This window comes from Balaenoptera ricei, chromosome 14 (genome assembly GCF_028023285.1).
Source record: "Balaenoptera ricei isolate mBalRic1 chromosome 14, mBalRic1.hap2, whole genome shotgun sequence".
NCBI classification, from domain to species: Eukaryota; Metazoa; Chordata; class Mammalia; order Artiodactyla; family Balaenopteridae; genus Balaenoptera; species Balaenoptera ricei.
This window is the reverse complement of record NC_082652.1, coordinates 38,967,169-38,984,603: the sequence shown is the minus strand read 5'-3', so window position 1 is coordinate 38,984,603 and position 17,435 is coordinate 38,967,169. Positions and strand designations below refer to the sequence as shown.

Genomic DNA, 17,435 nt, shown 5'->3' with positions numbered 1-17,435 from the left:
AAAAATAAGATCAATTTTTCTAAGAATGATTTGGGTAGCTCATTAGGTACTGGACTGGGAGTGGGTGGAATGAAAGCAAAACAACACAACAACAAAAACACACTGCAGAGAGCGGTTAAAAAGCGTAATTCGCTGGGCTTCCCTGGTGGCGCAGTGGTTGAGAATCTGCCTGCCAATGCAGGGGACACGGGTTCGAGCCCTGGTCTGGGAAGATCCCACATGCCGCGGAGCAACTAGGCCCGTGAGCCACAACTACTGAGCCTGCGCGTCTGGAGCCTGTGCTCCACAACAAGAGAGGCCGCGATAGTGAGAGACCCGCGCACCGCGATGAAGAGTGGCCCCCGCTTGCCGCAACTAGAGAAAGCCCTCGCATAGAAACGAAGACCCAACACAGCCAAAAATTAAATAAATAAGTAAATAAATAAATAATTAAAAAAAAAAAAAAAGCGTAATTCGGGCTTCCCTGGTGGCGCAGTGGTTGAGAGTCTGCCTGCCAATGCAGGGGACACGGGTTCGAGCCCTGGTCTGGGAAGATCCCACATGCCGCGGAGCAACTGGGCCCGTGAGCCACAACTACTGAGCCTGCGCGTCTGGAGCCTGTGCTCCGCAACAAGAGAGGCCACGATAGTGAGAGGCCCGCGCACCGCGATGAAGAGTGGCCCCCGCTTGCCGCAACTAGAGAAAGCCCTCGCACAGAAACGAAGACCCAACACAGTCAAAAATAAATAAATAAATAAATTAATTAATTAAAAAAAAAGAGCACACTGTCAAAAAAAAAAGCATAATTCGCCCTATTATAAAAGTATTATTCCTTTTGGGGTAGCCTACATCTACACAAGAATCACAGAGTTCATGTAAGCAGCATCTTCTCAAATATTTGAGTACAGATCATTAAATACTAGAGAGAAGACTGTAAAATGAAATATTGTAAGCTCTTGATGTTTATCAAGACATTACAATAAAGTAAATGTGAAATTTAAGTGATTTTTAAAAAGACATTTGCGTGCCTTTTTCAGTTTTATTTTTTTCTGGACAGAAAACTGAAATCTTTTTACGAGCTGGCCTTCTTCAGTGTTAGATGTGTGGCAGATATTGAGAGAAGGGTCCTGGGTTATGGCTTTTTCTGCAGATTAGCAAATTAATCAGCTCCCAGAATAGCTAGGGAAAGTCAGGCTACCTGATTAACAGGGTGAATTTTAATTTGTTTCTATACCCCCCCAAAAAATTTTTAACGAAATTTGCATTTTAAAACAAATGACTTCTAAATCAGGACAAGAAAATTCTCTTTCAGAATAAGGAGAAATCAGTTTGTCTACTTTTTGAAGTTGATTAAGGATAAATTAGATGTAGTTCATAGACAAATATAAAATATATGCTTTATTCTTTTCTCATCTATTATGTATAATTAGAAGTAATTTTACTTCATCATTCTCTTCCATGCTTTTTAAAAAGTAACCTCTAAAAAGCCATTTAGCAAATTACTGTTGTTTCTCTCTGATCGTAGTTGCAGCTGAACAATTTGAACAATCTTGGTTTGTAATTATTGTCAAATTATTCTAATATAAAATATTGGGTTGGCCAAAAAGTTCGTTTGGGTTTGTCTGTTACATCTTATGGAAAAACAAGAATGAACTTTTTGGCCAACCCATTATTTATGCCCAAACGTCTGCTGAAGGTTACTTATCCTTTAGATTTTCTGCATTTTTCAAGAATACCTTTCCCATCCTCTTCTCACTCTAAAAGGAACTTTCATCACCCAGCTGAATCCTGCCAGGTCGTCCTTCCTCCCTTTAGGGATTAGATGCGGCTTACTTTACCTCTGTTCTGGAAGTATGAAATAAGAGGATAGTTGCTGGTGGTATTAGCAGCCCTAGCAACTGAGAATTAACTAACATTTTTTTAAATCTAAAAAGATGCTATAGGGACTTCCCTGGTGGCGCAGTGGTTAAGAATCTGCCTGCCAATGCAGGGGACATGGGTTCGATCCCTGGTCCAGGAAGATCCCACATGCCGCGGAGCAACTAAGCCTGTACACCACAACTACTGAGCCCGAGTGCCACAACTACTGAACCCCATGCGCCTACAGCCCGTGCTCCGCAACGAGAGGAGCCACCGCAACGAGAAGCCCACACACCGCAACGAAGAGTAGCCCCCACTCACCGCAACTAGAGAAATCCCGTGCGCAGCTACGAAGACCCCAATGCAGCCAATAAAATAAAATAAAATAAAACAAAAAGATGCTATAAAGTTATATCTTCAAACCTGACGAAAATGTCTGCCAGGCCTACCAATTCAACATATTACCCCCATAAGTGTCTTTGCTGTGTATCCTAGGTGAATTCTTTCTTTAATGGGACTCAAGTCCTATGAAGAAAGAAGGCATATGATGTTTCCTGTTGGAGCCCATCAAGTAGCAAGAGGTTGTGTGGTATAACCACATAGGTTTGCATATCAGAAGTTACTAATCAGGTCATCTCACTTGCAATCCTGTGTGTTTCCATTCAATTCAACAAGTATTTATTGACTGTATAGAGGTGAGCAAGATAGTAATAGAGAGAGCCTCACATATAGATAGTAAGGGCAGGGAGCAGGCTGGCCGGGACAAGTAGGGGTAGAATTGGGAAAGGCTGTGAGTTCCTGGAGAACAGGGGCCATGTCTGACCTTTTTTGTCTGAAATTTATTCAATTTCTTCAAGTCATGATTTCAGCAGGCAGAGTTGACTGTGAAGGCCACTTGGCAGATGAAGTTTACACAGGTGGCAAGGATATTAAGAGACTTAGCAGACAAGAGAACAGCAGTGTCCCATGGACCAGAATCCATACATATGGAGGACTACTAAAACGCAGAGCTGGAAAGTTACTTGGCATATTGTGAAGGGCCTTAGCAGAGGACTTTGGATTTAATTCAGTCAACAATGGAAAGCTAATGAAGAATTTTAATCAGAAACACTGTCATGATTAGAGCTGGAAGTGTTCTTCAGGAAGATTAATCTCATGTTGAGTGGGATGTATGATTATGGATGGTGATTAGGAAAGGCTGGCAGTTAACTAGTTCAGAGGTTATCACCTGGTAGTCCAGGTGAGAGGCACAAAGGCCTGGGAGCAAAGACAGCTGGTGCCACACCCTTTCCACACCTTTTTCCCTTTGGTGCTTACCATTCCCATCTTGCCTACCTGATGGCTTCCCACTGCAAGCACCCCCATCTCTTTGACTGGGGGCCTTCTCTAGCCATGGAAGCCTGCTGAGCCTTTGCTCAGGGCAGACCAGAGTGCCAGGGAGTTAACATCCTCCAGGAGCTGCCTTCAACCAATGGCTGAAGCGAACTGGTGGGCAAATAACCCAGCTCCCTTGCCACTTGGTTGGGATAATTTTGAGCCTTGTTCTATAGTCTCCCAAAGTGCCCCAAGGGGATTGAGTCCCAGTTGTCCACAACCACAAACAGCTGGGTAACATTCTTTACTGGCTTCCTACCCTTTCTGACTCACACTCACTCACCATTCCCCTACTCCCCATTCCCCCATCACCTTCTAAATGAACCGCTTGCCCTCACATCCTTGTCCCTGGGGCCTTCTGAGAGAATCTAACGTACCAGGGCCTTTACTAGAGTGGAAAGAAGCGCTCGCCTGTGTTTCCTGAAAAGATTCTGGGGAGGAAGAAGCTACAAGACTTGGAAGTTTATTGGCTGTGGGTTAAGGGAGAGGAAGAAGGCAGTGTCACCTACAGTTTTAACTAAGAAAATGTAGATGTCATTTATAGAAAAATGGGAAGTTAGGAGAAGCATTAGGAGTTTTCATGAAGAGATAAAAGAGTTTACTTTGGGGCATTTTGAGTTTGAAGTAGACAGAACATTACTTCTAGAACTTGGGAATTTGCATCTGGAGCTCAGGAAGAAGGAAGAGACTGGAGATTCAGGCTTAGTCGCTGCCTATAGGTGGTTGATGAAGCTGTGGAGGTAGACCAGACCTCCAGGAATTGGGTATTGACCAGAGAATGAGCAGATGCAGGCCTACGACCAAACTTATGGAAATGAATTCTCACATTTGGGGTTGTGGGGAGAATGACAGGAAATGGAAAGCCAGCAGCAGGATGAGAACAGGACGAAGCCATCACGAAGCTAAGGGAGCAGCCAGCAGGCGGCAGATCGTGCCAGAGAGGCTCTAGATGTGCTGAGTTTCAGAGTTCTGGCAGCTTTGATCCACACCAGCATTATCAGTTCCCAACTTAATGTAATCCACTGGGAGAAAAACATTTAGGGAAAAATAAGCTCCTACGTCTGAGCGTACCAGATATTGATTTGCTTACTAAATATCTCATGGAACCCTAGTGCTTTACAAGAACTAGTTTACTTATTATAAACATAAACTCCAAGCTCTGCTACTTTGTGACCTTTGGCAAATTACTCAACCTTGCCAAGCCTCAGTTTCCCCACTTGTAAATAAGGAATGAGGTGCTATTTCTGGTCCTTCCTGGCACTAAAATTCTCTGATCCTAATAATTTTCCATAGGCCATTTTTCTCATACCCTAACTCTGTGTGTATGTTCACGTATATGTGTGTGCATGCGTGTGTACATACATGTACACACATACTTCACTTGAAGCCTGAATAACAAGAGTATGTGTTGGTGATTGTTTATAAATGATACAGAAATTTAAAAACTATGCAGTGTGAATAAACTCACATGTAGTAAAAATGCCAAGTAGGGATGATATTTTTCACTGGAATTCTTGTGACAAATTCTGCAGTCACTATGAATGAGCCTGGTAGTAGATATTATTCTGTTTAGATTTTACATTGAACTTGTGCCCCTCAAATGCATTTAATCACAAAGTATTTTTGGAAGTATCTCAGCTTCGTCACTTATTAGCTGTTCAGGAGTTTACAGGAGTTGCTTAACTTCTCTAAACTCAGCTTTCTATTAATAACTCAGTTTCCTAAGTATAATAATGGGATCTTCCTCAGGGTTTTGTGGACACAAATTTAATCATTCAGTAAATGTTAGCCATTGTAAGTACCGTCAGGTTAACATTTGTCTTTTGGTGAGTTTTATATTTGCAGATCTCAAAAAGATGGTAGTAGGCAATAGGAGTATTTTAGCCTTGAGTTTAGGTGGAGGGGTCGGTGAAAATTGTAATTTTCTCAGACTACTCATGAGTAATTGAATGGTGGGTGGCACATAACCTTCCAATCATAGTTTACTGGAATATTACAATCAGGGTGGTACACATAACTTGTTTCGGTATTTTTATTAGGGTAATAAAAGGGTTACCAGATTCCTCTGTTATTAAATTTCTGGTTATTTTATCTCACATATACTTTATTCATATAAACACTCTCACATACATTGTACAGACAGGATTGCCCTCTGCTCCCAGATCTCAAATAAAGCATCTGTGAAGCTTTTCTGCTGGAAACAGAGCCCTTATTGATTGATGAAATTCACATGAAAACCATTTGTTTTAATGCATTATGTATTGAGGCATAATCAGCTTTACATATTTTAACATTTTAAGTGTCTGTTTTCAGTGTAGCACAGCTGGGGTTATATGGAAATATTATTGAAAAAGAAAATATTTAATTAATAAAGCACACTGGATGTTGCTTTATCTAGAGTGAAGGCAGTGCCAGAAAATCACACTCCTTCATTGGTAGACAGCACTCAAGATAGAGAAAACAGTTCCCTAGTAAGAAAGGAGTCACAATTTAAATTTTTTGTGGCATTGTTGGAAAGCCTTTTTTGGTTGCTTGATTGTGTTTTTTAATAAGAATTGCTTTGGCTTTGGCTTGTCAGGCATAAGTTGTTGTTTTTTTCCTATAAAAAGGTGTGATTCTCCACTTTTTCTGCCTAAATTGACTCTGTTCTTGTTTAGAGACACATTTGAGTAGAGTACTACATATCTGTTTAATTTGAGGTATTTGTATTGGTCTTGCCCCATTTTCGTCCAGGCTTTCTTGCATGATCAGAGTCTTTTGTTAGTGCCATCTCAAATAACACTGACCCTAAATGGCATATATGTGTACTGCAAGACAGGAAAATGATAAATTATTATGACTCATAGTATGTGCAAACAAAGGTCATTTTCTTGTATTTATGCCTTCTTGCTCTTTTTTTACAATTCTGTATTATACAAATGATTAACCTCCTGATTATAATTTTTGTGCTTTACCTGTCATTGCTTGCAGACGCCAAGGACTTACTGTTGTGCGAACACTGAAGACTTGGAGACGGTCATTCAGCATGTTCACAGTCTGTACCCTTCTGCTCCATTCCTGGCAGCAGGAGTTTCAATGGGAGGGTAAGGTTTTTCCTTTCTAAAATGTCCAAAAGGGAAGTGGTGCTAGCGACTGCTTCTTTCAGACGACTGTAAGCTACGTGGGCATTTAAATGTTTGATTATTTTTATCATATTTCTCCACATGTGGCTGAATGAATGAAGGAATTAATTCAGGTAAATTTTAATATTTTCCTTGACTACTGGTCTCTGTGGTGAGAAGTATACAAGTACCTCCTCGGGGTGCTTGGGGTTTTGTTAGCCCGAAGGCTTGTCGGAACCCCATGGAGTTGATTTCCATCACTGGGTGGCAGCCACGCTGACCTTCAGGTTCCCTGATGTATTCCCAGCCATCCCTACCACCGTGTTCTCCAGAACCATTCTGGAAGCTGAACTTGTACCATGACTTTCATCACTCCAGTTGTAGAAATAATTATTATTGCTCTCTCCAACTGAAGAGGCCTTCAAAACAGTTTTTCCCCAGGTGTTTTTCTTGTTTGTTTTGTCTTGTTTAGTTTTGTTGCTGGGCAAATGGACCTTCCCTAGAATGCTCTCCTAGAAACTGTGAAATGCTGTTTGTAACCCCCTACTCCAGCTGCTATTTTAAGCAAATGAATATTTTAATTTGTGCTGCTTGCATAGGGGCTTTTTTGGACCTTCTATGCCATGTATATATTTATATTTATTTTATATTTATATATTTAGGCTTATTGCTACTAATAATTGTTTAATCTTTTTGTTGTAGTAATAGTGAGCTTAATAAAATCCAAAATTTTTATTATATGGCATTTTGTTATGCTTAGATTACCTAAAGCATTGTCCAAAATCAACAAACACATGAGATAGAAAATGCTATATTTTTCTTAATTTTGTAATTGATTTATCTGTCATTTCAGTTTTCAGAACATTTTAGGAGCATGTTTACTTGAAAATGAACAGCTTTACAAATGATAGGCTCTGAAAAATCGGCTCCAACAACAGCTTTTTAGATTCTGATAAACATAAAACTAAGAAGAAAAGAATACGTTTCTTACATTAGCATGGAAGGTCTGACTTGACCTACTAAAGGAAGAAATCTGAATCACCACAGAAAACCCAGGCAGAATCTGTGAATTGTGCTTAAAGGAAAGTATTTCACTTCTCTTTCCTTTGCCCCATAATGAGAACCTTAAAGGACAAGGTGCCCAGCTGAACTTTCTTCCTTTAATCATATAAATTCTTGACTTTTTTTTAAAGCCAGACCTTAATAAACAGGCCCAGATTCTCTGTTCAGAGGTTCCTGGGAAATGCCTATTCTTGTCGAACTGAAGCCTCAGTGCGAACTTGACCACTAGCCTCTGCAGCTTGTTGAATATTAATGTCTTGTAAATTGTTCAAAGGAAGTACCCTTTCTAGTTGCCTAGCACTGTGACATGTTCCCAAGTGGGTTTACCACTCGGGGATGTGTTTTACAGCTTGACACATTTTTCTTTTTGGAGATGCAGCAGACAGAAGCGTCTGTCAAAGATCCTTATGCCCAGGCTGGGTAATCTCCAAGCCTGTGATGCCTGGGGCCAAGTAAGGGTTTTGAGCCAGAACTAAGTCTAGCCAAGGAATCCACGCTGCTCTAGACTCAGTCTGATTCCAATCTCCCAATGAGTTGGTAAACTAGCTTCAAAAATGTATAGAAATTTCCAAATATATATAAAGGTAAGAAGAGTATAATGACGCCTCATATATACTCATCACCCAGCTTCAATAACTATCAACTCAAGGATAATCTTGTTTGTCAGTATTACCACCCCCCCCATTCCCTCTCAACTCTGATTATTTTAAAATAAATTTTAGACATCATTTATAAAGATTTCTGTAGGCATCTCTAACAGGTAGAGTCTCTTAAACAACAACAACAACCCACCACAATACTTTATTACATTTGAACAAAACTAACAATAATTCCTAAATATCATCAAATATTCAGTCAGTATTTCATTTCCCCATCAGTCTGTTGGCTGGTTTTTACAGTTTGTTTGAGGCAGCAGCCAGCTAAAGTCCACATAATGAGATTGATATGTCTCTTAAATCTCTTAATCCATGGGTTTAAGTCCATTGGACTTCCCTGGCAGTCTCTCTCTCTTTTTTTTTTTTTTGGTGAAAAATGGAGTCTTTTTCTTGCCAAAGTAAGACAGCTTTTTGGGGGGTAACGTCTTGACATTATTTTGCTCCTGAGTAATAACCAAGAAGCATCCCCACCTACTCAGTAGCTATTCCTGGTCCTTCCTACTCCTGAGGTTCGCTTCCAACCCTTTCAATTTGCCTATTACATCAGACTCAGAAATCTCTGACCTCCAGCCAAAGAATAGGGCCACCAAAACTAGGACCCTAGAATGACCCTTTTGCAGGAGAGTAAGCATTATCCCCTAAATAGCTTAGTGAACCACAGTACTATAAACCAGGAATACAGTCATTAATGAAGAGTTGTTTTCAAGAAGGAAATCTCCAGCCTGAGGTCTCAGCCCTGGGTCAGGAAATCACTGAAGTAGTTTCTGACACTAAGGAAATGCTGAAGCTCTTGGCCTTTGGCAGTCTGTCTAACCTACAGTCACTCAGCCTGCAGTTGGGATGAATTTTAAAACACCACATGGAGCCATCTGAATCTTTCTGCTGTGCTGTCATATTTTCAGTAAACCTCGGACAACAGCAACAAAAACAACAACAAAAACCATGAAATCTCCATTTTTTATCTAAAATCTCATCACATTCACTCTGTAAATGGATTTTTTTCCATTTGGGTTGTATAAAAAGAATGAGAGAATTTCTACTCATTTGTCCTATTTCAGAACCTGGCCAATTGGAGAAATAAAGAATGGAAAATATGAGAAACAGAATTTAGGCTATCATCCTTTCTCTTAGTTGGCAGTGTCAAACTTAGATTTCTGACATTACTGCAGGTTAAACTCCATTCTTGTCCCTCTTACCAAAATAGAACTAGAGTAGAATCAGGAAAATTGATAAAATGAAAGGAAAATATGTGATAGGAGATAAGGACAAATAGCAGGAGGGAGTAGGAAGAGAAAACAAGTGACTTTAGGGGCCAACTGCTCTGCCACAATTCAGAAAGTCTAACTCTAGACGAGGGAGCCCTTACAGACTTGCCGTAGGGTACAAGGATGCACAGGCAACCGGAATGGCCACCCAGACCAATTACTCAGAATCTCTGAAGGTGAGACCCAGACGTCGATAATAGTTTTAAAAACTCCGCAGGTGATTCCAACATGCAGCCACATTTGAAAACCACTCCTGTGATCTTTCATCTATGCCAAGCCTTGGCAAACCACAGCCTGGAGGCCAAATCTGGCCAGCTGTCTGTTTTTGTATAGTGCAAGAGCTCAGAATGGTTATTATATTTTTTAATGGTTGAAAAAATCAAAACTATTTCATGACATGTGAAAAGTATATGAAATTTCAATTTCAATTTCAATATCCACATATAATGTTTTATTGAAACATGGCCATATCCATTTATTCACGTATTGTCTACGGTTGCTTTCAAATTATAATCACAAGGTAGTTGCAGCTGAGATTGTAGGGCCACCAAAGCCCAAAACATTTACTTTGTGATCCTCTATAGAAAAAGTTTGCCTGCAACACCCCCATGTATTAAATTAAACACTCAACTGGAGGCTGGGGCCCAGGGAATTGCAAATTTTTAGTAAATCCCCAATATCATTTTGAAAAAAACAAAAAGAAAACCACTCTTATGGTAGCTTTTTCTTATGTTTTACTTCATAGAAAGGTATACATGTAAGTAATAACTGTATGCTTTGTCCATTCTCAATATAGCTGACTGCAAGATAAATAAATAGGTGAATGTAAGGAAAGAATAGAGATACTTGCATGGTTTTCCAAGATAAAGGACTTGAACACTGGTTTATATTTTTCTTCTCCATAGTTAAAGTCCACAATTAGAAATGGGATGTCTTGAGAGACACAACAAATTCATCACTGAGTTTTCTGTCTTTCCTCATTTTAGAATGCTGCTTTTAAATTACCTTGGCAAAATGGGGCCAAAAACTCCTTTGAAGGCAGCTGCAACTTTTTCAGTTGGTTGGAATACTTTTGCTTGCTCGGAGTCATTGGAGAAACCACTGAACTGGCTGCTTTTTAATTACTACTTGACAACTTGCCTCCAGTCTTCCATTAATAAGTGAGTCATCTTTAACACCTGATGTCTGCAAACTCTGGATTACGTGCCACAGTAAAATGTTTTCAAGCATAACACTGCTAATATATGTATATTTATGTTTGCATTATATGCATTTACTACTGCACCAAAATATTCTTTCTATTGTCAATATATACAAAAATAAAAAGATTTTAAGTATAAGCTAAAAATACAGATAAAAGCTCTGTTTTCTTTCTGTACCCCAGTGGATTACCTTGTACAACCTCTAGGCTCTGTGCCCCACTTGGAAGATCACCGTTTCATCACTGTTCTAAATTATTCTAAAAGAATAAAAACATTAGTGTCAAATATGTTGAATAACATTATGGGCTATTTCCCTGGATTTTCTACTTGTTGCTAACCTTATTAGTACCTAATTCTCTCCTAGGTAGTAAGTAATGTATTAAAGTGTTTTTAGAGACGAATAATATGATTTCTAAGCATGTGTTATGAACATAGTATGTTTTAGTGGCTTAGGAGAATGCTTCTAAAATATGGATATTCTCAGCCCCTACAGTTGTTAACATTACCAAAATATTATCTTTGCATTAGATTTTCTGAAATTGTTTCGGTATCTTCTAACAGTTAAACAGTGTGGCAACAAAGAACATGGGATGTTTCTGTTTATTTTTTGATAACTGTTACCATGAATTTTTAAGGGAATTGACAAATTTAAATATAAACTCTAAATAAAAAGTAGTTAATTTGTGCATAACTTAACTGAAAACCATAGTTACCCCGAAAGTTGACATTAGACACTGCATTAAACCTAACCTATTTTGGGGAGTTCCCTGGTGGCCTAGTGGTTAGGACTCCAGGCTTTCACTGCCATGGCCCAGGTTCAATCCCTGGTTGGGGAACTGAGATCCCGCAAGCCGTGTGGCATGGCCAAAAATTAAGAAAAAAAAAAAAGAAAAAAAAGAAAGAACAATATATATTCCTTAATTAAAAAGACTTTATTAAAAAAAAACTTAACCTATTTGTTACATTACAGATGTTGACTATAAAATACTGCTAAAAATACTACAGAATCGTATTTTTATTCATGGTCACTGAAATGGGGGACAGTAGCAAGAAAAAGGAAGAGAATGATTTGAATTAAAATATAGGTTATACAAGAAAAATAACCAACATTTAAAAATAAGTATACAACCTAGATGGGTGGGATGGGGGGCCGTGGGAGGGAGGTCCAAGAGGGAGCGGATATATGTATACATATAGCTGATTCACCTCCGTGTACAGCAGAAACTAACATTGTAAAGCAATTATACTCCAATAAAAAATTTTTTTTCAGTATACAAAAATATAAATTCTAATTTTCAGTATAGCAATTTAAAAAATAAGATAAATCTTCAGTTGATTTACCCAGTTGAAAGCTTCTGGCTTAAGTGAGTCCTTTTTGGCCAAATTGGCTTAATAGCATTGGTGTGTAGGTACAATTTGTTATGAAACAACACTTTCGTTTATTATTGTTATTTCATTTATTATTACTGGTTCCTTTTTCCTCAATTAAGAAAAAGTACTTTTAGAAAATGTCTTCGTGTACTTCAAATACTGTATGATATCACTTATGTGTAGAATCTAAAAATTACAACAAACTAATGAATAGAACAAAAAAGAAGCAGACTCACAGATAGAGAACTAGTGGTTACCAGCGGGGAGAGGGAAGCGGGGGAGGGGCAATATAGAAGTAGGGGATTTTTAAAAAGGGGATATAATATAATGAAATCATGTATGTGAAACTTTTGAAAATTGTAAAGCACTATAGAATTTAAAGAATCATTCAATAAAAAAATAAACTTTACAAAAAGTCTTCAGGACAATTATCAATGTATTCCTGCCCTGTCTAATTAAGTAAATATTTATTGAGTAACAACTTTATTCCCTGTGCTAAGTTACTTATCATTATGTATTTTAGGTATGTTTGAGATGGGAATGACCTTAATTTTTTACTTTTGAAATTCTTTTTTTCCAGGCACCGGCATATGTTTGTAAAACAAATTGACATGGATCATGTCATGAAGGTAGGAGAGAAACTTTATGTAATACGTTTATTTCCTTTTTTGATTCCAAGAATAAATATAATCGGTTTTTGTTTTTCAGGCTAAATCCATAAGAGAATTTGATAAGCGATTCACTTCAGTCATGTTTGGCTACCGAACAATTGACGATTATTATACCGATGCCAGTCCAAATCGTAGACTGAAATCAGTAGGAATTCCAGTGTTGTGTCTGAATTCTGTGGACGATGTTTTTTCACCCAGTCATGGTAAACTTAACATCTTTGTATACATTTTGACATGAATTAACTGTTTTAAAATATTGTTCTTTTTAGGAAAATACAGTAATAAGAAACAAAATGTCAGTCATATAATGTTTTCCACTGTGATAAACAGAAAAAAAAAAAACTTGATACTTATAATTTAGTATCTAAATGTCTCAGATCACTTTAAACGTCTTCGTAGACCCTTATCTAGTCTACTGTGAGAGCCTCAGAACAAATTATGGCTCAATATTTTGTTTGTTCTCATTTTTACAACCTTTCCTTCTTATCAAATAACTGTTCTTTGGACAGACTATGTTACAGTATCTTTGCCTCAAGAGTACATTGTCGTCACTTGCCTTTTCTTCCTGAGGTTTTTTTTTTTTAAAGAGTAACTTCTACTGCTTTTATTTTTATTTATTTATTTTTGGCCACACAGCTTGTGGGATCTTAGTTCCCTGACGGAATTGAACCCATGCCCCCTCCAGTGGAAGCACGGAGTCTTAACCACTGGACTGCCAGGGAAGTCCCTTATTCCTGAGGTTCTTATACAGAAGGCTTTGGAATTTTTTTCCCCTTTTAACCTAGAAGAGAGCTTGAGACTTTATTAATATGATGTCCTTGGATAACTCAATGAATGTAGCACATTCGGACTATAAGGTCATATTTGAAGGGAAAGAGTCTGTTTTCCCCCGGATACTATATAAAAGAAAATTATGCCCAAATTAACTTCCTTGTTCTCTTAATTCAAGAAATACGGAATTTTGTAACAAAGATATACGTGCATGTGTTCATACATTAAAGTAATATAAGACACCTAGAAGTGATCATACTATCTTAGGGATAAGTAGACTTGACCTCTAAATTTTTTCTAATGAAATTTCACAAAGCTTTTTATAAAAATTTTTTTCCTTATTTCTCCCCTAAATACTTTAAAAACATTTTCCCCAAGTACTTCATTAAAAAAAATTACTTTGAGTACAAACACAGCACATATGTATTGCCAAAATTTCAGAAAATCCCCAAAGTATGTTTTAAAAAAGTCACTTACCATCTCTCTAGGGGATATCATTTTAATGTGTGATTTATGATTAAATCACAGGTAATTTTAGATGGCTGGAACTTTTGGTCTTTGACCACAAATCAAAAAATTAAACTGTAAACTTTTTTTTTTTTTTTGGCCTCTGCGTGCAGCCTTGTGGGATTTTAGTTCCCCCACCAGGGATTGAACCCAGGCCCTCAGCAGTGAGAGCAGAGTCCTAACCACTGGACAGCCAGGGAATTCCCTTAACTGTGAACTTTAATATCAGTTGAATTACATGGAGATTGTTTAGCCTATTTTCATTGGATTAAGGAGGTCCAGTATTTCTCTATTTTTATATTTCATGGACCCTTCTTCCACCAACAAAAATTTCCCAGCATTTAACTTGTCTTGACCCACTTGGTTGAAGTTCAAGCTCACTATTTCTTATTCTTTCCCAGCCCTTAAAATCATCTTGCCACATTAAAGTAGTGGACAATTGTCTGCATTCTGAGAGCACAGGCAGCCAGCATCTTTCACATGACTCGAATGGCCCAGCCTTTCGTTCTTCTGATATGACTGTAACTATCAGTGTGTTAGAAATTCCTGACTGTATCCAGAGTGTGAAATTGGGGCTCTTAATAATTCCATTAGAGACAAATGAAGCACTCATAATCTAAGCCCTTAGTGTAAGGTGAAAAAGGAAAAACATAAATAGTATCAGTCATTTCACCTGCCCCTCCCCTTAAGCTCTAACACCTGATCCCAAGATAGATGTTCTGTTTTAGGTGTAGCTGGATAAGGATGTGAGTTCAGGACCCATTTAGGACAAGGACTTGGCTTTCTAGGCCTTGATTTAGGTTCTCTAGGTTTATTCTTCAAGGAATGTAGTGAGAGGTACAATTTTTTTTTTCTTTTTGCTGTGTCCCGCGGCTTTGTGGGATCTTAGTTTCCCAGCCCTCGGCAGTGAAAGCACGGAGTCCTAACCACTGGATGGCTAGGGAATTCCCTGAGAGGTCCAATTTAGATCATCTAAACATGCAGTTTGGGCCCCACAGCAGCTCTATCTTCAAAGGGTCTCAGTTGTCCTATAGTGTGTCAGCTTCCTTTCCTTCATTGGAAGGGTAGGGAGATCTTACCTTTAATGAACTCATTTACCCCTAAGACTCTACCCAAGATACGAAGGTCTAATTACTGGATCAACCATGTTATCTTAATTAGGGATATAAGATTTAGTAGTATCTGAAATCAAAACACTTCTCATGCCAGGTTGTGATCCATTATAGATCTTAAATCAAAAGGTTTCACTGTTTGAACTCTAAGCCTGGGGGGAAAATAAAAATAAAACAACTTTAACTCATGTCCTTTAAAGTTTTTACTCAGTGTAATTTTGTAGAGCATTTGAAGAGACTGTCCTTACTGGAGGATTATTTAAATACAGCAATTATATTTTCAAAATAAAGTTTTTCTTTCTCCTGACTATAAACAGAAATTCAGAGAAGGAAAAAAATAAATAAAATAAAATAATCACCAGTGTTTTACCACCCAAAGATAAACATTGTTACCACTTGGGAGTATTTTATGCCATTCTTTTTTGCTATCAATATGTTTTTATAAATCATATGTATAATTTTGTATCCTTAATACAGCCACCAATTGGCCTCAGGAATCTAACTTCATGTAAAGTTAACCAAAGTCATACATAATGAATTTATAACTCTCACAAAGGTGATAAGATTAGTTTGGGTTTTTTTCTTGGTGTAGCACCTGAGTGGGAATCTTATAACATAATGTAAGTATTCACCATTTCTTGAATTATTTAATTTCTCAAAACAAGACTGGGCCTATACTTTTGTGTTTTGATTAATTACTCGATTGATTCTTCCAAAAATCATGGTCCAGTATATAACTGTGAACATGAACTGTTATAATATAGGTGGTTGATATAGTCAGACTTATTCCATTAGCCATACTCATTATGAATATTTATTTAATGATGTTTTGATTTATAATGATTGGAAATGATAAAGGCATATACTTTTCCTAACAAAAACTGTTAATAATTATATATTTTTCTCTCTCCTTCCCTTCTCTTATCCTCCCCCCGCCCATTTTTTGTCAAGCTATTCCAATAGAAACTGCTAAGCAAAACCCTAATGTTGCTTTGGTCCTTACTTCTTATGGAGGCCATATTGGTTTTCTGGAGGGAATCTGGCCAAGACAGTCCACTTACATGGATCGAGTCTTCAAGCAGTTTGTGCAGGCCATGGTTGAACATGGACATGAACTCTCTAGCATGTAGTTCTTCAGGTGCATTTTGTCTAAACCACCATATAAAGGCAGCTCAGCTTACTGCACAAATCTTAATTACTGTATATAAAGCAAATAAGCCAGCAGGTGGTGAAGAGGTCCAGAATGACATGCAAAAACTACTTTTTGGAGTAACAAAACAACTTTGTAGCAAGAAATAAAATATAGATTTAGACTGTAACTTATGTAGATTTTATTTTTAATATGCCTTACCAAGTATGACCTTAAATAAAGTAGTACAAACATGGAATTGCACTTAACCAAAACTATTGTGTAAAAAGATTTTAATTCCTCAGGGTTTTAATTTAGGCTAGTATTTTTTTAGATTATTTATTTTAGGTGATTTATGGTACTTTAATAATTGTAATAGGACTTTGGTTATTTGAATGTAAGTTATGAGTTGGCACATTCATAAGGGTATTTATACCTAATGATGGTAACATGAAAACTGAAATAAGATAAAATACAATGTGCTAAATCTTTTACATATTTTAACTTTAAAAGGCAAATGCAACAAATGTTAGACTGACTTCTATACATGTTCTTTTACTCTAATAATATTAAATTAAGGCTGACTTATGTTTTATAATGATTATAGTTCACATGCTTATTTTTTAAATAGTGTATGTGCATACTTATATATCATTATATTAAATAAATTCTACCATTTTAAATTGTTTCTTTGTGAGATTTTATCCACAAAAAAGTAATCCCTAGAAAGTAATTTGTGATAATTTCATAAATGCATTAGTAAGAAATATTAAAAGTGTTTTGTTTCACGGTTTCCAGAATATTGGGCTCCCACCGTTCATACCAATTAAAAATACTTTCAGCTACAGGAAACCCATCTAACAGTGATTTAGGAATAACAATATTTAATTATCTTGCATCACAAGAAGTCCCCACGTAAGCAGTCTCCAGATGTACGTGTTTATCATTTATCAGTGTCATCAAAGATGCAGGCTCTTTCTGTTGCCACATCCCTAGCAGGCAGGGTAGCCAGTTATCTCCTAGACACAGGATGGCTGCTGCAGCTCAGACATTACATTTGTATTCAGAGAAGAAAAAGGCAGAAGGAGTGGGGCCAGACACATCTGCCCTTTTGGGAAAGTGAAAGCTCTCTCAGAAGACTTGCACTTATATCTTTTGGCCAGACCTGTGTCACATGGTCACCCTGGTTGGCTGGGAAATCAAGTATGTAGACTTTTCCAACTGTAGTGGAGGCAAGCAAGGGAGAGGGGATTGGTAGTGGTTGTTGGGCTATCCAGGCAATAGTGTTATCTTCTATACCATTCAACATCTTTTTAAAAAAAATTTTTGTTATTTATTTATTTATTTACTTACTTACTTATTTATGGCTGTGGTG

The 17,435-nt window shown here is 37.6% G+C and overlaps 1 protein-coding gene across 3 annotated transcripts in view; it reads left to right on the top strand.

The window, feature by feature from the left end:
- The window catches only part of ABHD3 (abhydrolase domain containing 3, phospholipase), a 37,983-nt gene extending 21,544 nt beyond the window's left edge, over positions 1-16,439 (top strand). For 2 of the 3 annotated variants that reach the window (XM_059894065.1, XM_059894063.1), the window contains exons 5-9: positions 6,184-6,296; positions 10,284-10,457; positions 12,451-12,499; positions 12,579-12,744; positions 15,883-16,439. In XM_059894065.1, the coding sequence (XP_059750048.1) occupies positions 6,184-6,296; positions 10,284-10,457; positions 12,451-12,499; positions 12,579-12,744; positions 15,883-16,061 (681 nt within the window). In that variant the 3' untranslated portion in view covers positions 16,062-16,439. The remainder of the gene's footprint in view (positions 1-6,183; positions 6,297-10,283; positions 10,458-12,450; positions 12,500-12,578; positions 12,745-15,882) is intronic. The other variant, XM_059894066.1, reaches the window with a different exon arrangement.
- Positions 16,440-17,435: the final 996 nt, after the last annotated feature.